This window comes from Choloepus didactylus, chromosome 5, assembly GCF_015220235.1.
Source record: "Choloepus didactylus isolate mChoDid1 chromosome 5, mChoDid1.pri, whole genome shotgun sequence".
Classification (NCBI taxonomy): domain Eukaryota; kingdom Metazoa; phylum Chordata; class Mammalia; order Pilosa; family Megalonychidae; genus Choloepus; species Choloepus didactylus.
Genome location: NC_051311.1, coordinates 40,450,099 through 40,472,292, shown reverse-complemented (window position 1 = coordinate 40,472,292; position 22,194 = coordinate 40,450,099). Strand labels below are relative to the sequence as shown.

General features: G+C 46.4%; 1 protein-coding gene across 2 annotated transcripts in view; it reads right to left on the bottom strand.

The window, feature by feature from the left end:
* Positions 1-21,449, bottom strand: part of PDIA4 (protein disulfide isomerase family A member 4) — a 35,367-nt gene extending 13,918 nt beyond the window's left edge. Inside the window, exons 1-7 of one of the 2 annotated variants that reach the window (XM_037835920.1) lie at positions 20,963-21,449; positions 12,822-12,996; positions 9,861-10,066; positions 6,977-7,115; positions 3,779-3,913; positions 3,371-3,531; positions 1,691-1,842 (exon numbers count right to left, since the gene is read on the bottom strand). In XM_037835920.1, coding sequence (XP_037691848.1) covers positions 1,691-1,842; positions 3,371-3,531; positions 3,779-3,913; positions 6,977-7,115; positions 9,861-10,066; positions 12,822-12,996; positions 20,963-21,050 — 1,056 coding nt within the window. In that variant the 5' untranslated portion in view covers positions 21,051-21,449. Of the gene's footprint in view, positions 1-1,690; positions 1,843-3,370; positions 3,532-3,693; positions 3,914-6,976; positions 7,116-9,860; positions 10,067-12,821; positions 12,997-20,962 lie in introns of both variants that reach the window. The other variant, XM_037835918.1, reaches the window with a different exon arrangement.
* Between the last annotated feature and the right edge of the window lie 745 nt (positions 21,450-22,194).

The following is a 22,194-nucleotide window of genomic DNA, read 5'->3' as shown; positions in this document are numbered from 1 at the left end:
GAAAGGACCATGTTCTTTTAATCCATTCCTGTGAGTGTAGAAGACCTGTTGTGGGTGGGACCTTTTGGTTAGGTTATTTCAGAGGAAGCCACTGAAGCTAGAAGCTCAAAGCAACGAAACCCAGGAGAGAAGGATCAGCAGACACTGGCCATGTGCCTTCCCATGTGACAGAGGTGTTCTGGATACTGGCAGCCTTTCTGAAGAAAGGTATTGTACTGTTGACGCCTTAATTTGGACATTTTCATGGCCATTTTCGCAGTATGAACTGTAAATTTGTAAGCTAATGAATCCCCATTGTAAAAGCCAATCCATTTCTGGTACATTGCATTCCAGCAGCTGTAGCAAACGGAAACACCTAGGAACCTGCACATACACACCCACAAAGAATTCAGCATGACTTCCTGTGAGGTTTCAGTCCCTCTGAAGTTCATTAAAGGCCCCCTTTTGAATCCCTGGGGTCAGTGGTTCTAGACAAAAGGACAAGCAACTGGAGGTGGTCACTGTGATAGCCCAGGGAAGAGGAGAAGAGCCTGGAGCCTCGGCAGCAGGACATACACAAGAGGAGGTGTGTGTGTGCAGACTGAGGAAAAAGCTACAGGACTAAAGACTGAGGGAGGTGGTGGTAGGGGAGTCAGACAAGTCTAGGGCAGTATCTCCAGGGCAACACGGAGCTCCTAGTTTATAAACACAGACCAGAAGGGATGTGGCTAGCTCCCAGGTCCATTCCCAGTGGGACTCAGGGAGGAACACCAGCTGTCCCAGGCACCACCTTCTCCAGGTCCCACGAGAGCCAGCGTCACAGTCCAAACAGCAAAGATAACAGCACAGCGGGAAGAACACTGGTCTGGGGAAGAGGGGACCTGAGCTTTCATCTCGGTTCTGTTTCTCACTGGCTGTGGGAACCCGGGCAATTCAACTAACTTCTCTGTATCCATATCGCTGCTTGTAAAACAGAAGCTTTGGATTCGACATCTAAGGTTTCTTCCAAATCCAAAGACCTGTTTATTGAAGTCAGGGGCCCCCAGTGAAGCGCTTGGGTCACTGAGCCAGAAAAAATTCACCCTGAGCTGGTTACCTCCTCTGCCTTTCTAGGGTTGCCTGTGTCACACCCTTTGGGAAGATGAAAGCAAGCCAAAATCCACTCGCCAAGCTCAACACCTTGATTCAGTGAACAGGAAGTGCCTGCCGTAGCTTCACAGCCCTTGGCACCCAAGCTGTGTGCCAGCAATTGAGGCTGAGCTGAGACTGAGCAGCACGTCCCGGCTATGAGAAATGCCAGCCAGGTAGGCAGAAACCCACGGTGGAATGGGCAGCTAAGGGAGACTGGTACTTATTTGCCAGCAAGTATGAAGAATGGGAGCAACTGTTTTGGCAAAGGCAGGTGAAGCTTTGCCAGCTGCCTCAGGGCCCCCTACTGTACCAGGTGTACAGACGCACCCACAGCCAGTGGTGAGTTCCCTCCATGTAATATTTCCTTTGACACTGACATGTGACCACTCGGGTAGGCTCCAAGCCCTTGCCTCCGAGGGACCAGCGGGAGAAGGAGAGGGGGCTGGGAAAGGAGCTTCCCACCCTATGACCGAAGGCAATCTCTGTGCTTCAAAAATTCACACAAAGGCTCAAGCAGAGGCCTCAGGACACACCGGGCATTTCCAAGAGTCCCAGTGTGAGCTCTGAGACCCCCACTCACCCCAAGGTCCAGCACATGGCTCTTGGGCTCGTATTTGGATTGGAATTTTTCAGGCTGCATCACAACCAGTTGCCCCTGGGAGACTTTCAAGAACTTTGCTATTTCGGTGTTGAAAGTGTGGTGAAATTTGTAATCTTCTCTCAGGCTGTTAGCTGAAAAATTAACAGAATAACAAAATAGAAAATTTATTACATTTCCTAAGAGACCTAGGTTCAATTCGTTACCCACCTCAGCCAAACTAAATGCCCCAAAAAGAGTTTAAGTACTACCATGAATTCTGTATGGACAATATGTAGAGCTTAAACACGTGAAGGGAGTTTGTTTTTAAAAAAACTGGTACAGATGTAATACCTTAGATCCTACGCTTTGGAATTTGTAAAAACAAATGAACTCAATGGTCACAGAAAAAGCTAATTTGTCAGGAGCTACTGACAACTAACTAGTGTGATTATAAGATGCATGTTAAAGGAGTCAATCACACAGGACACCTCGACCCCACGGCTTCCTATATTCACGTACTGATTTTTCCTATCTCACACCTTTCATAGGGGCTTAAAATCTCTCCTCCCTTCCCCCCCTATGTGGGACCTGACTCCCAGGGGTGTAAATCTCCCTGACAACGCAGGATATGACTCCAGGGGATGAATCTGGACCCGACATCGTGGGATTGAGAACATCTTGACCAAAAGGGAGATACAAAATGAAATGCAATAGTTTCAGTGGCTAAGAGATTTCAAATAGATTGAGAGGGCACTCTGGTGGGCATTCTTATGCACTGTATATATAGCTCCTCTTAGATTTTAATGTATTGGAATAGCTAGAAGTAAATATCTGAAACTATCAAACTCCAACCCAGCAGTCTGGACTCCTGAAGATGACTGTATAACATTGTAGATTATAAGGGGTGACAGTGTGACTGAGAAAACTTTGTGGATTGCACTCCCTTTATCTAGTGTATGGATGGATGAGTAGAAAAATGGGGACAGAAACTAAATGAAAAATAGGGTGGGATGGGGGGATGATTTGGGTGTTCTTTTTTACTTTTATTTTTTATTCTTATTCTGATTCTTTCTGATGTAAGGAAAATGTTCAAAATTAGATTGGGGTGTTGAATCCATAACTATACGATGGTACTGTGAACAGCTGATTGTACACCATGGATGACTGTATGGTATGTGAATATATTTCAATAAAACTGAATTTAATTAAAAAAAAAAAATCTCTTCTCCTTGAGTTGTGGGCTGCCTGTTTGTGGGGTGGAGCCATGAATGCAGTTCTTACTCAAAAACCCTTATTTTACAGTCAAGAGGCTCTCCTCTTGTAAAAGGGGCTCTCAGAAAGGACTCACAGAAGAGCGGGACAGTAGACAACGAGTTTTGACGAGTCTGTGTATCTCCCCTCCTCTCAAAGCCCAGAAGGGAGAGCAGTCCAGCAAATATCCATTTAATATGTGACAATACCCTGTGTAATCAAGGTGACAAGAGAACCAACCACCCACCCACCCCAGATTGGAAAGCTGATTCCCTCAGATGCTATCTTAATTCTTCCATCAAGGTATTCCCTGCAATCAATCAACACTCCCAGGAGTTTTATGCAAAAGCAGCAAAATTCTCAGCAACCTCACCTGGCAGGGGCCTGGGAAGCCTGCAGTTCGTTCACCCCCAGAGGGTCGCTACTCACCAGCATCCTGATACTGCTGATAGGCAGGGTCACTCTCCCCGCCGAAGACCCCAACAATGATGACATCGTCTCCATCCTTCAGGAACTCCTGGACCTGCTTCAGGGCCAGAATCTCCTTGGAGGGAGGCCCGGACTGCTCAATCATGTAGTCAACGATCCCTGGGAGCACAGCACATCCTTAGAAGGCGCTCTCAGGCAGAGAAGCCCTCTGAATCGGACAATCCCACTGCCCACATCCACCAGCTGCCAATCCTTCAATGGCAAATCCCCGGCAGGGGCCTTATCCTCCCCCACTGCACTATTAGAGAAGGAAGAGGCCGTACCATATTTTTCTCGTGGGCCATTGTAATCAAAAGGCTTCCCCTTGCGGAAGATTTTCAGGGTGGGATAGCCGGAGACGTCAAATCTCTTGGCCAACTCAGTTTCTGTGGTGGCATCGACCTTCGCCAGGGGGATCGGGGGAGAGCGCTTGCTGAGCTCCTTGGCGGCCTTCTCATACTCGGGGGCGAGTTTCTTGCAGTGCCCACACCTGCCAAGAGGAAGCTAGTTTTGTCAGGGACCTGTTCCAGCGTGGACCCATCCTCACAGCTCAAGGAGGCGAAGAAATGCAGGCTGTGTTCCCAGAGCCATTCAGCTAAATCCGGCAACCCTCTGAATGTCTCCTAGGCGAGGGCTCTGAGTTAAGCCCCTCGGGAGACACAAACGATGAAGACATGAGCTTGCCTCACAGCCTGGGGGGCAGGAAGGACATGCAGGACACAGGTTCGGGGAAATGCCTAGAGAGAGGGTGTCTAAGGGAGAGAATGTTCTTGCTTGGGGAGGTGTGGGCAGGTAAGGATGCAAGCTGGGGTGGCTTCTTACAGGAAGTGATAGCTGAGCTGGGACAGGAGAGTCAGGTAGGAATTAGATGTGGCCCGTTAAGAAGGGGGAAAAGGGAAGGGCAGTGGACTGAGGCAACACCACCAACGGGGGCAGAGAATGGAGCACCGACAACAAAACTTCACCAATTTGTGATTCAGGCAGCTCGGACTTAAAACTAATAAACAGCAGCCTTTGCAGCCACAGGAAGATCAGCCAGCAATTCTGGGCCCAGGCACAGCATGCAGGAGGCTCTCAGCACCAAGTCAAAATAAACTCTGCTCTTGTCAATGTCCTTAGGGCACCAAAAACGAGTTCAGGGATACAATCTGAAACATGCAAACTACGTGCGATCCAAATGATAACTGTTCCCTGAAATATTATGAACAAGATAAATTTGCACACTATGCATTTACTGAGCATGCTATGTAAAACAGTTTGCTGAACCTTGCTCCTGGATCATCACGAATTTAAATTCATACATTGAGATTTCATAAAGTAACTCACCAGGAAGGTGTCAGCATACTGCTGTTCCCCCTCCCACCCACCAGGCTGGGGCCTCTTTTATAGCAAAGACAAAAGCCATCGCAGGAGGGTGTTGGCTCCTGCATGGCACTAGGGTGTTTCCTTCCTTTTCCCCAAACTCACTCTCTTCCCAAACTGCCGATCCATCTTTTCATTCATTTTTTCCCACAATTACCAACTGCAGTGGTTTTTGCTGCAGAATCCAGGAAGCCTCGGGCTTGGACCCATCCAGCAAAGCCTGATATGAGGGTGTCCTGGCCCCTGGCCCTGGCCCGAGCCCTCCTGTGTGGAAGGCGGGACCCTGCAGTGCACCAGCCACGGCCTCCACCTGCTGCTCCCTGTCACTGGCTCCCCGGGCAGCTCATGTCCAGAACACATTCCCTCAAGGCCTCTCTTGTTTGCCTAATGGTCATATTCCACCTCACAACTGGGTGACTTCCATTCTGGTTCACAGAGTACTTCTTGACAAAAGCCAACCCTGCCCAAGAACAGACCTGCTACTTGACCCACAGTGAATTCACCCAGATAAATGCTGCCTCAGGCCATTCCTTGGAAGGCTGACAGCCCCTCCTGGCTCTCCCCTGACACTGCACTCACTGCACCCTTGAAAGCAGTCTTTGTTTCACTTTGCTCTTTTCTGTCTACTTCAACTACCACCTCTGCTTCTCCATGCAACTGCCTGGGCTTCCCCTGCCACACCCAGGAAGCAAGATAACTTAAGAGGAGAGCAGCCTCCGTTCACCCAGCCAGGCTCGTCACCAATCAGCCTCTCAACCCAACCCTGGCCCCCACTCTCTGCCCTACTGCTTTTCTTTCCGGTATCTTCTTGCCTCCAGTGCTCTCTCCTCCCCTTTTTCCTGCTTCTGCAAGTTTCCATTCTTCTCTCCTCTGCAAGATCTGTCGTCACCCACTATATGCCAGAATTGGCTAAGATACTGGCAGATAAGGGTGTCATCTCAGTCAACACCCCCTACAAATGCTAAGACACTGATCCAAGTCTTTTGTGGAACTGGGGCTTTCCTTATTGCTGGAAGGGAGTGGGCTACAGGCTGGAGTTAAGGGGTATCTGTCTTTTCAAGTTCTAACCCCACATGGTTGGGGCTGTTGCAACAAAACAACAGCTTCTTTGTGGGTGAGCGGAGGCGGGAGCCCCTGCCAGCCTGGCTCACTGCCATTTCTCTCCTAGAAGAGCTGAAAGGTCCTGGGGTTGGAGGTCAGGGGAGGGGGCTTGGGAGCTCCAAAGACACAGGTTATAAGAGAGGACTTGGGAGACAGGGACGCAGAAGGAGTGAAGAGGAGAAGAGGGGACAGGAGACAGGAACCCTGAAGCTCCAGTGTTAGAGAGGGACACAGTATTTGAGTGCAAGGGTTAAAGGTCACCTTCTGAGATTTACTCTTCCTTCCCAGCTTGAAGAAGGGAACAATCAGAAACTGGAACAGTCACAAGCAGAGATAAAGACAGACAAAACTATGCTTAAAGTACACCAGAAGGGAAGGCTTTGAGGCTCAATAAAGCCTGGATCGGGCACCGCGAGGCCGCTGGCTGCCATGCCTGCTTGCTGCTGAAGCTCCCCTTTCTTTCCTCCCTACTGCAGCCAGGTTAGCTTCCATCAAACACACTGAACTGCCTCCTGCTGGGCACAAAGGGTGTATTTTCTTGCGTTCACCTCAAATGCCAGAGTGAAAGTGCTTTCACGTGTGTTTTCTTACTGGACCCTCTCCTTGGAATGTCCCTGGGCTGTGGGCAGAGCCAACTGCTCAGTGACAAACGAGAGGCTTGGCAGTCCTGGGTCTGGGACACAGCTGTGGTCTTCCAACCTGGCATCCTGAGGGGCTCTGGATTGCCCAAGGGCTCCAGTCCACACTCATTCCCAACAGCGTGAGTGTTATGCAGACCACATGGGTTTCACTCTCGTCCTGCAACGCCTCACTCTCCTCCCAAGCTCCAAGCCCATGTTTTAGTTTCACCCTATCCCCAGGGAAAAGACTGTACTTCCTCTGAGGCTCTAGAGAAGACCACCTCTCTTCCAGGAGACTTGGCAGCTCAACCTCCCCCTACAACTTGCACACACCTTGCTCTTCAGCTACTTCTGCCTGGTCATCTGTGTCTCTACCAGCCCCCACCCCAGGTTGCCTGGCAGGGTACCTATCGAATATGCAGGACCTAATCAATGCCTTAGTAATCAATTTTTCTTCATTAAGTGAGACCGACACCCATCTTACCATGGGGCATAAAACTCCACTAGAATGATATCTGCGTTGTTCACAACTTCATCGAAGTTATCCTGGGTCAGCACTTGTGTGGCTTCTGGAGGAGGGGTCCAGTTGGGCTGGGAGACCTCTTTGACCTTAGCAACAATTTCTGAAAGCAACCAAAATAGAGTATTTACACTTAGACCCCAACCTGGCAGATACTTCACTTCAGTCCAGAAGCAGGTGAGGCAGGGGGAATAAGGAAAGTGGCAGTTTCCACAAGAAGCCAAAATCCACTGCATCTCATGAAGTCTTTACGTGTTTACAGCCAGTGTCACCTCTGCAGCTTTCAGCACAGTTAAGAGTTAGACGGTCCACTGTTTCCCAAAAACCAGAGAAGCCCCTTGTCTGTGACATTTCCACTGCAGCATCCCTGTACTACCTGAAGACTTTACTCTAGACAGCCAAAGACCTACTTAAACAAAGAGGTTTCCTTTCTCACCAGACCACAATGCTAACTACAAGGGAACCCTCTGAGGGTTCATCTCCCAATGCTTCTGATCACATGTGTCCATTTATACAGTGTTGGGGGCACCCCCTTACCATGTACAATGTATATGTACTTAATAATACACATCTAGCACTGATGTATTATGTACATCAAAAAAATGCATGCAAAAATCGAGAAAAAAATGTAGAAGGTGGGTAGCAGCTCCCACACTACTCATGTTGCATCAGCATCACCTGGAAAGCGTTTCTAAAAATGCCCACTGACAGCCTCATTCCTCGGACAATGATTCAGTGACACAAGAATACATTCTTCCAAAAAACTTTCCTGGGAGCACCAGCTTAGGAACAGTGTTTGTAAACTTTCTTTCTTCTTTTCTTTTTTGGCTGTAGAGTTCACCAAGGAGCCAAGTTTCAGAACCACTCCTGCAAAGGCCTAGTCTTCAAGTTGAAAGGTGCATAAACCACCTCCACAGTTCATTCACAGCGTGCACTCCCTGGGTATGATAAATGTATACTACTTTCAACCTGTTTTCAGATTAAGTTCCTTATGTACTGATCTGGCTAAGACATATCTGTCAAAGAAAAACACCAAGGTGCTGAATGGTGTTGAAGATATGCTAACAAACAGTGTAAAATTGGGAAAAATTATATGCACACATACAAAAACACATTATGTATACAAAGTATATCTGAAAGAAATAGAAGAAACTTGTTACATTAGCTGCCTTCTTGGAGGGGTGCTGGATAACCACAGTGGTGTGGAAAGATTATTTCATTATCTACCCTTTTGGATCCTTAACCATATAAATGTATTATCTAGTGAATAAATACGCAAAAAAAAAAAAAAAAGTATTAATCACAGCAATAACATTTTCTTTGTGTACCCCACAACAGACACCACTGCCCTAAAGGATCATGACAGACGCTTACACCACACTTGAAGGGAACTTTTTCATCAAGTCCAACCTTGTATTATTGCACATGAGGAACCCAAGGTCCAGCAAGGGGAAGGCAGTTAACATAAAGTCATCTTCTTTTTTTGGATAATTAAAAGAGATGTGTCCCTGCTAAATGAGACCACAAATTTATTTGTTCATTCATTTAACAAAATTTGTTTACTGCCTACTATCAGCCAGGCAGAAGTCCATCAGGCCTGGTTTTAAAGATGCCATCGGCAGTATTCCTGGATGGTGGCGCTCTGTACCAGTGGTTCTCGACGTGTGGTTCTGGGCCAGCAGCACCAGGAAGCCCCGGGAGCTTGTAAGCAATGTAAATCTTGGGCCCGACCTGAGATTTACTGAATCAGGAACTCCGGGAATGGGCCTTGTCATCTGTGCTTTACAAGCCCTCCAGGTGATTCTGATGCTCACTAAAGATGAAGAACTGTTGCCCTAGAACATCAGCAAGGGCCTTGGCCTCTTATATAACATACCATTTCTTAACACAACCGCTACAGATCTTGAGTTTCATGGTCTGAAATGTGAAGACACCCCTCCCACCCAAGGAAGAGTTCAATTTAGATCTCAGTTCCCACTAATGTTCAAGCAGAGAACATTTCCAGAAGTTGGTGCTCCCAGGGAAGTCATTCTCAGGTCCACCTGACTTGGCTTCTGTGCTGGTTTGAATCTATTATGCCCCCCACAAAAGCCACGTTCTTTAATTCAGTCTTGTGGGGGCAGACTTATTAGTCTTCTGATTAGGGTGGAACCTTTTGATTGAGTGCTTCTATGGAGATGTAACTCACCCAACTGCGGGTGAGACCTTTCAATTAGATTATTTCCATGGAGGTGTGGACCCCACCCATTCAGAGTGGGTTTTGATTAGTTCACTGGAGTACTTAAGAGAGCACAAGAGACAACACAGATGCTGACGCTTGGAGATGCAGACAGAAGGATGTTTGGAGATGCTAAGCTAAGAGATGATGCCCAGAATTTGCCCTGGAGAAGTTGAGAGGACCCCCAGATGCTTAGAGAGAAATGCCGAGGGAGAAAGAAGGACGGATGCACAGAAGTTGAGAGAGGGGAGCGAAGACAGACGCCAGAGATGTTATTTAAAGAAAGCCATTTTAAAACACAACCTGGGAGTACAAGACCAGCAGATGCCAGCCACTTGCCTTCCCTGCTGACAGAGATGTTCCAGAAGCCATTGGTCTTCCTTTAGTGAAGGTATCCTCATGTTGATACCTTAGTTTGGACACTTTTATGGCCTTAGGACTGTAACCTTGTAACCTAATAAATCCCCTTTATAAAAGTTAATCCATTTCAGGTATTCTGCATAATGGCAGCTTCAGCAAACCGGAACAGCCTCCCTTCTCTCTATTATCCAAATTCCTATTCCCCCTGTTTTCTGTTCCAGGGAGGAGTTCTGACCCCAGGTTTCTCCGACAGTCAGGTACTGGCCTCACCTTCCTGGGTCCTGGAGCCCTCATAGTCGACAGGTTGCCCCTTCTTAAGGATCTTGATGGTGGGATAGCCACTCACATCAAACCTGCTGGCCAGTGTCGACGCTGCAGTCGCGTCGATCTTAGCAACAGGAATGGGAGGGTCGTTCTCCTTCAGGGTCTTGGCAATTTTTTCATATTCTGGAGCAAACTGCTTGCAATGGCCACACCTAGGAGTTAGATTTAGGGAAAGAAGAACAGGTTAACTGTATCTTTATATCCAGCAGATACATGATATGCTGGTTGGAAACTGTCACAGACCCCAGAAGAGCCATGATCTTTTAATCCAATCTTGTGGGGTAGGACTTTCTGGTTGAATATTTCCATGGAGATGTAACCCTGCCCATTTTGGGTGGGTCTTGACTAGTTTACCGGAGTCCTTTAAGAGAGCTCATGGAGAGAAGGAGCTCAGAGAAGCTGAGAGAGACATTTTGGAGAGAAGCTAAGGTCTGTATTCAGCATTTGCCCCCGGGAGAAGCTAAGAGCCGACACAAAGCCAGATGCTTGCAGACACTGGGAGATGCAGACACAAAGATACCTGCAGATGCTAAGCTAAGATGAAGCCCAGAGTTTGCTCTGGAAAAGCTAAGAGAAGACTCCTAGATGCTTAGAGAGAAATGCCCCAGGAGAACCAAGCAGAGAGCTGAGAAAAGTTAAGACAGACAGAAGCCCAGAGATATTCTGGAGAAAGCCATTTTGAAACCAGAACCCGGGAGCAAAGGACCAGCAGCCACGTGCCTTCCCAACCAATAGAGGTGTTCTAGATGTCACTGGCCTTTCTTCAGTGAAGGTATCCTTTTGTTGATGCCTTAGTTTGGCCTTAGAACTGCAAATCTGAACCTAATAAATCCCATTTAGATGGCTAAGCCTACTTAGAAATGTGCCTGCGAGTCACCCCCAGAGAACCTCTTTTGTTGCTCAGATGTGGCCTCTCTAAGTCAACTCTGCAGGTAAACTCACTGCCCCCTCCACCCCCACCCCCTACATGGGACATGATTCCCAGGGCTATAAATCTCCCTGGCAACGTGGGACATGACTCCCAGAGCCTGGACATGGCATCATAGGACTGAGAAAGCCTTCCTGACCAAAAGGGGGAAGAGAAATGAAACAAAGTTTCAGTGGCTGAGAGATTTCAAATGGAATCGAGAGGTCATTCCGGAGGTAACTCTCATGCATTAGATAACCCTTTTTAGATTTTAGTGTATTAGAATAGCTAAAAGAAAATATATGAAATGGCTGAACTGCAATCCAATATCCTTGATTCTTGAAGACAAGTGTATAACTATATAGCTTATACAGTGTGCCCATGTGAATGTGGATACCTTGTGACTCACAGTTTATCCAGTATATGGAGAACTGAGTAGAAAAATGGGGACAAAAAGTAAAGTAATAATGGGGGGGAGGGGTATGGTATGTTTTGGGTGTCCTTTTCTACTTCAATTTTTATTTTTGAGTAATGAAAATGTTCAAAAATTGATTGTGGTGATGAGTGCACAACTATGTGATACTGTGAACTGTTGTACACTTTGAATGACTATATGGTATATGAATATATTTCAATAAAATTACACTAAAAAATCCCCTTTATAAAAGCCAATCCATTTCTGATATTTTGCATAATGGCAGATTTAGCAAACCAGAACACATGGGGATTAAAATCCAGTAATGCACACAAAAATTGGGCTTTAGGTCCAGAAATACTTGCAGTTAAGAAGAGGACAACAATATAACACAATGGGGAAAAGTAAAGTTAAATAGATCTAGGTTTACATTCCAGCTCTGCTTTGAAAATCTCTAAACCTCAGTGTTTTCACCTTTAAGTTTCTCAAAGTTTGGTCCAGGGAGTCTGTGAGGTCACAAGACGTAATATGTCCTTTTCGCCTCCATTCTTTCATGAGTGTACAGTGGAGTTTTCCAGAGGCCACGTGACTTACATTGATGTCAGTGCTCTGATGTTAACGTGCAACAGGTTGTCATTCAAAAATGAATTGGTAAATCATTTTAAATTTCTCAGTTTTAATGTTTATGGTACACACTGATAGACAGAACCAACATATCTATAAGGCTCTTCGGGGTCCTCAAGTTTTAAGAGTATTAAGGAATCCTGAAACCAAAAAGTTTGAGAACTTGTGCTATATAAAACAGAAATGATATAACCTACCTCACAGACCCGTAGCAAAGACTATTAAATTTGGTTTCTGATATAAAATACCTTGGCCCGTGCTTGACCATCAGGGACTGGACAAATAATATGAGTCTATTCTAATTATTTTGGCTCAAAAGTGGAAAACACAGGGAAGGAATTTATGAGATAAAAAACAGCAGTTAGAAGAGAGGTGAGGGGAGAGAAAGGAAAACAAGAAGTGCAATGTATTGCATGATAAGGAGTGAAAGACAGGCAAAGTGGGGGACATGGCTGTTTCCCAGGGGCTGTTTGTGCAATAAAGGAATTGACACATGGGTCAACAGTTTGTACTCTGGGTAGCCAGCTTGATTACTGGCCCTGAGCCAGCAGGGAAGAGGGAGGTGGAGTGGCCTTGAGATGGGTCGGGGCAGAGTCTTAACAAAGGATATGTGTGTTACCAGCTCAGGTCTCCCTAACATCCCTGCTTGTTAAATGCTCCCTCCCCCTGACCGGCTATAACCGTCAGGATGTATTACTATTTTGAAACATTGGACTTTGAAACAAGTGAAGACTGTACACCACGGAAGCTGGCATGTCAGATCCCCAATGCAAACTGGCCACGTGACCCAGCTCCCAGGGCACTAAACCAAGAGTGTGAATTCCTGTGTCCCGGATACTCCCATCCTACCAGGGTCTAGATGAGCTTGGAAGGGGCTGAGCACGTAAAATATCAAGGTTTCCAGAAGTCAGGGAACTCTATGTCAATCCAGCCAGCAGAACCAGAAAAATGTGATGCTTACCAGGGAGCATAAAACTCCAGCAGCACAGTGTCTTTGTCAGCCACAAAGGCATCAAAGTTCACATCATTTAGGACCAAGACACCGTTTTCTTCCTTAACTTCTGAGTCGTCTTCATCCTCCTCCTCCTCCTCCTCCTCCTCTTCATCTTCAGTGGCATCTTCTAGGTTCAAAGACCCTGGGAGGAAAATATCCAGACATGTTAGGAAACTGGCAACTCTCCTCCTTAAAGAGAAGATACGTTATGTATGTTATTAGAATAAAAATTTAAAAACAAAACCATAGGACTGTACAACACAGTGAATCCTAATGTAAATATAGACTATAGTTAATAGTACAATAATAATAATCTTTCACCAATTTTAACAAAGGTACCATATTAATGCAAAGTATTAATAGTGGGGGGATATATGGGAACTCTATTTTCTGTATGATTTTTCTATAATCCTCTAAATTTTCTAATTAAAAAATATATATATTAAAAAATAAATGGAAAAAAACATTTTTCTGTAACCCCAAAGCCTCAAAAAAAATTTTTTTTTTTTTTTTTTTGTCTTGAGTCCTGAGTGGTCCCCTGGGGCCACCGTGAGAAGGGCTGGTGGCCTCAGGCCTCCCTCACTTCTAGTCTTATTTTGTATATTGGGTGGCCATGTAAGACTTCACCTAAAGAGCGGTCATGGCTAAAAGAATTTAAAGCTCCTCAGCAGCACTGGCCCCTTCTCTTCCAGACTTGCAGCCTCTGCCACCTTCTGCCTGCCTCCTGCCCTAGCCCAAGAAGTCCAACCTCAGCTGCTTCCTCCCTGCTCTCCCACAGGGAGATCTAACCCATTCCTGGGCAGTCTTTCCCAGACCTTGGCCCCCGGGCACAAGCTCTCATATCCACATCCCTACGCTCTGGATTTGAGAAGCACTTCGTTTTGTGATTTTCCCCCGCATCTGTGCCAGGCTATATTTCCTCCTCCGCAAACTCTATGCTTTCCATGGGTGTGGCCTTATTAAAACCTCCTGTGAATGAATGATCTGCCTGCCCCCAAAAGATCACACAAACAGGAAACAAGTGCTCATCCTTGCCTTTTCATTCTGGAGGATGGTACACTAATGCCATTTCTGAAAGGGGATGGCATTTTACCTGTAAATGTTTTTACCTAAAAAACAGCCCCGTAGGTTTTATAATCCTCAAGTGTGAAGGGGAAGATGGCAGGGAAGCAGATTTTTACTTACAAGATCACCCGAGTAATCCCCAGGGAGGAAGTTATTCCATGAAGAATTTAGGATTTACAGGGCAAATGTGCACCAAAAATATACAACAAATTATACCTTTATACAAGGCCCTGCTTGGAAATAAAATTTTCTTCCCAGAATACAAAAAACTGAGTATATCATATTATTATGGTTCAATTTAATTGGAGATGCTTCCCAGGAGATAAAGCAACGCTGCTAGTCACTGTGTTTGGGGCTGAGGGTGAGGTGAGGGCTTCAAAACCTTCCTTAAAAGGCATGCGGAGGTGGTAGTCTTCAATGAAAGAGGAGCCCACCTGCCCCCATAACAGAACCATGGGTAAGTTACAGGCACAAAAACAGACCACATCATGAACAAATCTCAGGCGTGGTCTCCATTTCTTGATGCCTCAAGCAACTCAGTCCAGGGTTTCCAGCACTGTCCAGAATGGAACAGGGGACACCGAGCTGGTCCAGGATTTTTTTCCCTACAGGAAGCCACATTAGCCCATGGAGCGAACAGCAGAGATCGTCTGCTTAGGACAAAAGGCTCTTAAAAAAGTTCTTTGTTTCACTCCTGAAGATCATTCAAATATTATTTGGAAGGTGATGGAGAAAGACGGCAATAATAAGAAAAATGGTGAAGAAGGCAGACTACAGCATGAATTATACACGCATGTTGGGATGCAACTGGTAGACACATGAAATCAGAAGCGTGCACAAACAGCATCTCGGAACCCATGGGACGTGCTGAATCTCACCCCTGCCCGACTTCATCCAGAGCTAGCTCTGCAGTGTGCTTCTGCAAGAGAGGAAAACCCACGTTGCCTGGCTTCTGCAAGGCCACGTCACTCTCTGCTTTTCTAGCCTACTTAAAGGGTATGGGTGGGGCGAGCAGCTTTGTCCATTATCATTAAAATCTACCAATCTGCAAACTAATTTCAAAAACACAAACCAGAAAACTCACCTCCACTGGTACCTAGCCACACTTTCCTCAACTATTTTCCCTTTAAAAACATCCCATTGCTTTTTTCTGACCACCACCTTTCTCCTCTCCAACATAGGACATAATTTCCTGCTTTGCTGGTAGAGGGAGAAACATCTCTAAAATTCCAAAAGGAAACCCATGATTTTCAGCAGTACAAAGCAAGCACAATTTCTGTGATTCTTCCAACAAGTTCCCTCTTCCTGTCCATCATATTCCTACACCACCCCTCTCCCCTCCACTCTGTGCCGCAGCTCTTCCCAACAGTCCTACTCCCGAGTCACCTCACCTTCTCCCTCCACAGCATGAATGGGGGTGAGGGCCATGCCCTATCTCTGGGATGGACTGGCCTACACAGGAGGGCCAGGCCCCCAGGACTGCCATCAGGTGGGCTCGAGGAGGCTTGTGGCGTGCTATAAGAAACGCCAGGCTTCCTGGACCTGCTGTTGGGGCTGGGCAGCCATGATGCCTCCCAGGACTCAGAGGAAGACAACCTGGGCTCAGGTTCCACCTCTTCCTTGGTGGTCTTGAGCAACTGACATCCACCAGGATGTCTCACGTTAAGGAGAGCTACATCAGCGAGTGTGTGTAAAAGCATGGAGCACGGAGCACGGGAAGGGGCTGGGATCCCCAGGGATAGCTCACGGAAGACAGCCTGAAGCCACGCTGAAGAGAAGGCAGCTTCCCAATGCTTTCCTATCCTGTTGTTCACATCCTTCTAGAACACTGAGAAGGGGAGGGTTGAAGGAAGGGAACTTCTGCTTCACAGCATTTAAGGTATATTTGCCTAATCTATTTACATGTCTCTTTGAAAGAACTGTGTGAGGTTAAAAAATATATATACATAAATATTATTTGGCCATTAAAAAGGAGTGAAGTTCTGATACATGCCACTACATGGATGAACCTTGAAGACATCAAGTTGTGTGAAAAAAGTCAGACACAAAGCGACAAATATTGTATGAGCCCACATAAACGAAATAGTTAGAATATGCAAATTAAGAAACAGAAAGTAGAGTACAGGTTACTAGGCTCCAGGGGAGGGGGAGGATGGGAAGTTAAAATATAATGGGTACAGGGTTTCTATTTGGGGTGATGGGAAAGTTCTGGTGATGGATGGTGGGGAGGTTGGCACAGCACTGTGAGTGTGATGAATCTCACTGAATCGTATGCTTGGAAGTAGGTGAGATGGGAAAGTTCACGTTGTATGTATGTCTGTACAATTTAAAAAAAAAGTGAGAGAGATTCAAGAGACAATAGACAACTAAAGGCAATACATGATCCTAGACTAGATCTAATAATGGAGAAAATGCCCAAAGGGACATTATTGGGACATATGAAAAAACTGTGGCGTATAGACTATATGCTTAAATTTCTTGAACTTGACAACTCTACTTAAGACATTTAAGGATATCTAAGCAGCTAAAGATATCTAAGATATTAAGATATCTAAAGATACTTAAAATAAATAGAAAGATGGGTTGATAGAATGCTATGGCAAATGTGGCAAAATGTTAAAAGTTGGTAGATCTGGGTTATCTGGGTGGGCAGTATGTTGGAGCTCTCTATATGGCATTTGTATTATTTTTGCAACTGTCCTGTAAGTCTGAAATTACTTCAAAAAAAAAATTAAAAATACATATATAGTTTATAGGCTCCTCTGGCTCTAATGTCATCAATGGGCTAAGCCTGACTGGTACTTAACACCCCTTTCCAGGACTGGTGGCCTAGGTTTGCGTCTTTACACTCAGAAGCCCTTTCCACTGGGGACGGGCAGCCAACACCATATGCCCAGTCCTGAGGAGTCAGAGGACTTAATGCGCTGGGTTGCCTGTGAATTCAGCCCTGGCCCACTAGGGGTCACTGTAGAAATGGCACCTACAACAACTGCAGGGAAAGACCTGGTTCTGGTCTGACAGACACTAGTCAGAAGGGGCTTTCCCAAAGATTAGTCTGACTACCCTTCACTTGAAAATCCCACCCAAAATGACCTGCATCCCTGGCTGCAGTCCTGGGGACTTGATGAGCGGACGGCCTGCAGGCTCTGTGCTCTGCTGGGAGGCCTAGTAGGCACCACACCCCCGAACTCTAGTCTGGGTGTTCACATGGGCTGGACAGCCTGCTGTGAGCCTGGCAGGTAGGGTTTGTGGGCTGTCCATATCCACTATCACTGCCTGGCTGCAATGCCCCAGTAAGAGAATCAAATTAACTTGCAGGCAGGAGGACAGACTGGAAAGAAAGCACTGGGGAACGTGATCCACTCTTCAAGGTGGAAAAGCTGGCAGAAATGTAGTTATTTTAGGTCATTTGTCTTTCTTATTCCTTTGCTGGGTTATAGTTTGTTTATTTTCTTGGGGTAGGGTAAGAACATTTTGGAAGCAATGTAGTTATTTTAGGTTATTTGTTGTTTCTTATTCCTTTGCTTTGGTTTTGTTTGAAATGCTTTTTTATTGTTTGTTTTTTAATATTTTGATAAAGTTAAGAAAAACAGTGAATGTGTTAAAAAAAGTAAATGAACAATGGAGGGGGAGGGGAATGGAATGTTTTGGATGCTCTTTTTAATTTTAATTTTATTTTTTGGAGTAATGAAAATGTTCAAAGATTGTGGTAACAAATGCACAACTATATGATGATACTATGAACAACTGATTGTACACTTGAAGGATTTTATGTTATGGAATATATCTCAATAAAATTGCATTAAAAAAAAAAAAAAGTCAGTTAGGGCAGGAGGGGGAGCTCACCAATCCAAATCACAGGCATAGGATTTATGTGTATGGTGAAGAGGCCCAAACATGGCCGAATAGACAAGTCCTTTGCCCAGGATAAATTTTACAAAAAGGAAAAAATTTAAATGTTTTCTTACTTGTGTTCAGCCTGCAGCAGACCCTGAACACTAAGAGCAATGGAGCCTTCATGATTAAATGGGTGTCAAGCAGTTACGATGGGAAAGAGATCCTAGGAGTAAACTTATTTCTTGATACTTAAAAAAAAAATGAATTTGAGTATTTTTTTTTCAAAGAATAACAAATGACAGAACATTCCTTACATAATAAAGGTCTCAATTGCATTAGAAGTGGACCCCAACTCACAGCCAACCCGGATGCCTCTGCAATTTGAGAAGGGGCTGTCTATATATTGCTATCTACTGAAAACCCATACATCACTGCAACCAAAACATCCCCCATTTTACTGGGGAGACTACTTTTCACTGGGCTTTACTTTTAAAATTGTACCTTCTAGGAGAGAAAATAGGTCCAAAGCCTTTCAGCACCTTCTAAAAGGGTGCAATCCTCCTTAGTGAGGCAAAGGAACCTCACACATCCATCTCCTCCCTGCCTAGCCCACATAGTAAGGACACTCCTGAAATATTGTGGCCTTCTGATTAACCACGTCACTGCCAACCCTTGTCCACTCCCCACTGCGTACATCTGGCTGACGACACTGGGTCTCTGCCCAGCCTGGACTCAAGCAGCTACTTTAAGGATGTCTTCTCTCTTCTAACCCAGCCGGTCATACTTCTAATTCCTACCAGAGAAGTGCCTGTTCAACTCTACCATTAGAATAACACTGAATAGTTTATATTCAACACAAAAAATGAGAAATTTATTAACAGGTATAATGTCATTATAGCTGTTTATTATGTACCAGGCACTGTACTGAGCTCTTAAACACATTATTTCACCCCTTGAGGTCAGTACTATGTTCATTTCACAGATGAAGAAGCTGAGGTTTAGAGAGGTTTAGTAACTTGCCCAAGAATCACATTAGAATTTCCCCCCAATGTGCCCAAAGTTGTTTTAAGTGGATTTATTTGTTTTCTGCATTACTTTAAATCAGGCTCTGAAAATACTTCTCAAGATAAAAAAAGAGGGTCAGTTTAATAGTTTCTTGGCATCACACATAAGTGAATTTGCTCTTTAAATGTAAAGAAATAGATTACAAATAAAAGCAGGCAACAAACAACATCAAAATACTTTCTGACACACGGAAATCCCCTACCAACTGAAGCTTATCCTAGTAGAGCTTACACTCTATTTAGTGACCAGTTTTTTTGTCATTTAGGTGCCAGGACACCACCGTATTTGAAGTGAAAAAGTAAGAGACCCCCCCCCCCCCAAAAAAAAAAAAAATGTCTGAAGACTTGGTACATCTGGGGGTTGGGTGTGGTTCCAAAATAAATTTGCTGACAAGTTATGTGTGATAGGAATTGCAAATTAAGGGTCGGGGATGCCCTCGAAGGTAAGAGATAGAAGCCGCACCCTGGCCCTGAAAGGCATCCTCTGGGAGGCCTGCCCGAGGCCATGACAATCTCAGGCACTCCTGGGCTCACTCCAGAGGCAGGTGCTTCCCAGGGACTCGACAGCCTTAGTGACCTGGGACCATAGGAGGCCTCCAGGGCCAGGACAAACCCACAGGTCCTACAAGCCCTTGAGGACCACCCAAGTTTGCCCCTCTCCCAGGCCGCTCAAGAATCTTCCAAAAACAGAATCACTGCATTAAAAACTAGACACAGTATTTTGCTTTTAGCTATGTTCCAGAAAGTACCCACAATCTCCCAGGTCCTCAAACTTTATTTTACCTATGAATCAAGGAAGAACTTGTTTAAAATACAGATTGCAGGGCCCATCCTGCACCGATTCAGTGTATTCTGGGAACCTACATTTAAACCTTCCCAGGTGATTTAAATGTGGAAGGTGTTGAGGCACACTAGTAAGCAACACTGCTCTCCAGTTGCTTTAGATGGGTGGGGGTGGGTTTTTTGTGTCTTTTTTTGCACCAAGTGCTGATTTTTTTTACTTTGCTTTCTATTTGGGCAAAGACCCTTTTGAACTGGTGACCCACCCCCCCAAGTTACTCAATCTGAACGAGTATAAAGTTCACACTTCCCCTACACACTAATATTAGAAACTGGGGTTTATTTACATTGGAGCAAACTCACTAAGAAAAAACCTACTGTCCTAGTGATTAAAACAACGAGCAAAGAGGAAGATTACTATGTGCGAGCTTCTCTAGGAATAGCAATCTTTCTTTGCTATTTCTAATTTTCAAAGTCCTTTTATGCCATCTGTTTGCAGCTAACTGATTTCAAAGAATTCAGGTACGAGGACTAACAGCTATACAGTAAGCGTCGTTCCTACTCGAGTAAGCGCTTTAAGAGCAGGGATCAACACTCACGTCTTAATCCCAGAACCTAGCGCAGTGACTGGCACATGTGGAAATAAATGCTCACAAAAGGAACGGCCTCTAAAAGATGAGAACCAAGCCATCCTTTCTTCCTCAAACCAGAACGCATGGATTAATTACTTCCAATTTTAAAAAGTATTAAAATGCTTGCTGTCCGCGGCTGTCCCGGGAACTCTCACCTGCATCTCCAGGCCCTCGCCCCTAAAACCTGTTTTCACAACAGCGGTATTCTGTCCCTTCACACTCCGTGGGGGTGTTCGAATGGAAATGTTAACCACTTCCCAGGTCACCCATCTTCCCAGAACAGGGCAGAGGGCAGCCAGCCTGGATCCCGATAAAAACCTGAGCAGAAATACGGTGAAGCAACCAGCTGCAAAGAAGGAGCTCTCAGGGGATCGTCCCTCTCCACGTCAAAGCCTCGGTTGCAGGCGGTTTCCAATGCCCTATAGCACCAGACCTGTTTGCAACCTCTCCCGGGATCTCCTGCGCGATTCTACGAACTCCCACTGCCACCCCTTAAACTCCCGGCAAGTTTGAGCTCGGTGGTGGCGCCTGTCCTTAGGAGTTCTGGAGATCTGCCCAGAAGCCCAACGGGTCACCCAGGATCGCATCTCCTCGCGATGGCCCGGCAAAGGTTTCTAACACTCCAAACCCGAGCTGCGGGCGTCGATCCCCCAGCCCAGCCCGGGGGAGGAGGACAAGGCGCTCTCCAGTCAGCCAGGCCCGCTCCTCCCTGGTTCGCTTGCCCGCTCACCTTCGTCCGGCTCCTGGGCGCTTGCCACGGCCAGCAGCTGCGCCAGTGCCAAGAGCAGGACGAGCAGGCAGGCTTTCCGAAACTTCATCGGGGCGGCGGCGACGCTTACAGCGCAGAGATGTTGAGTCCAGGCCGCTGGCGCCTGCAGTTTCTTGGCACTCCCGGACCTCCGGCTTTCGGGCCCACCGCCCCCTCGCCGGCCCAAGTGAAACTAGAAGAGTGGGGGGGGAAATACCCAGGAAGTTCTCCCTGGCGATTGGCTGACGGAAGAAGGAGGCCCGCAGACCGGCCAATCTTAGCTCGAGGTTAGCGCGCGCGGGGCAGCGGAGCTCTCGGAGCCAGACGTCGCGACGCGTGCGCCTTAGTCCGCGTCCAGGTGCCGCGGGGCAGCGTGGACCTGGCGGCACCGTGATCTACTCTCACCGACACCTGCGCGGGGCCTACGAAAGGGCTTCCTTCCTTCCGCTTCCTAAAACCCACCTCCCCTTGCTCTTTTGCATGTTCCTGGGCTCGGATATTTAAAACTCCAAGCCCTAATGTGAGGTGCCCCTTTCTGATTGGTTGTGCCGCGACCACCAATCACCGGTTGCCACCCGGTTTGCTGAGAGCGCACAGGCGGAGAGAGAGATCCGGGGCGAACAAAGGCGGAGGGGCTGCAGTCTGGCGGTTCAGGGATAGGCTACGCCTCCGGGCGCGATTGGTGGGCAGCATGGTGGGCAGGGCGAGGCGGGGCGCGAGAGGGCGTGGAGGAAATGTGGAGCGGCGTGGGGCTCTGCTTCCTCTGCAGCTGAGTTTTGCAAAATGAACACGTGTCATTAGCCAGAGCCGTGGGGAGTACTACTGCTAACTCGCTGTGGCCCGGAAAGACGCCAGGCCAAAGAGGGACTGAAGACCCGAGCCAGACTGTTAGTGGAAATAATGGGAAAGGGGCCCCGAAATCTGCATCTTGTGCGTGGGCTTCTTGGTTTCTTTTTTCTGCTTGAGCAAATATAAGCTTGCATTTCTTTTCTGTGTTAAAACACGTATTGGGCTGTGGGGCAGGGATGATAATGCAATAAAGTACCAGAACTTGGATTTGGGGAAGCTTCTGTCCACTCCTTACTCCCCTGTTTCATCTATGAACAGGTCATCAGGTGCTTATCTAAGCTTTTCCTCATTATTTATTCCTCTCCTTATTATCTGCGGAAGAGAAACACCAGATAGGCAATCTAGTGGTCTGTCTACATCCAGAT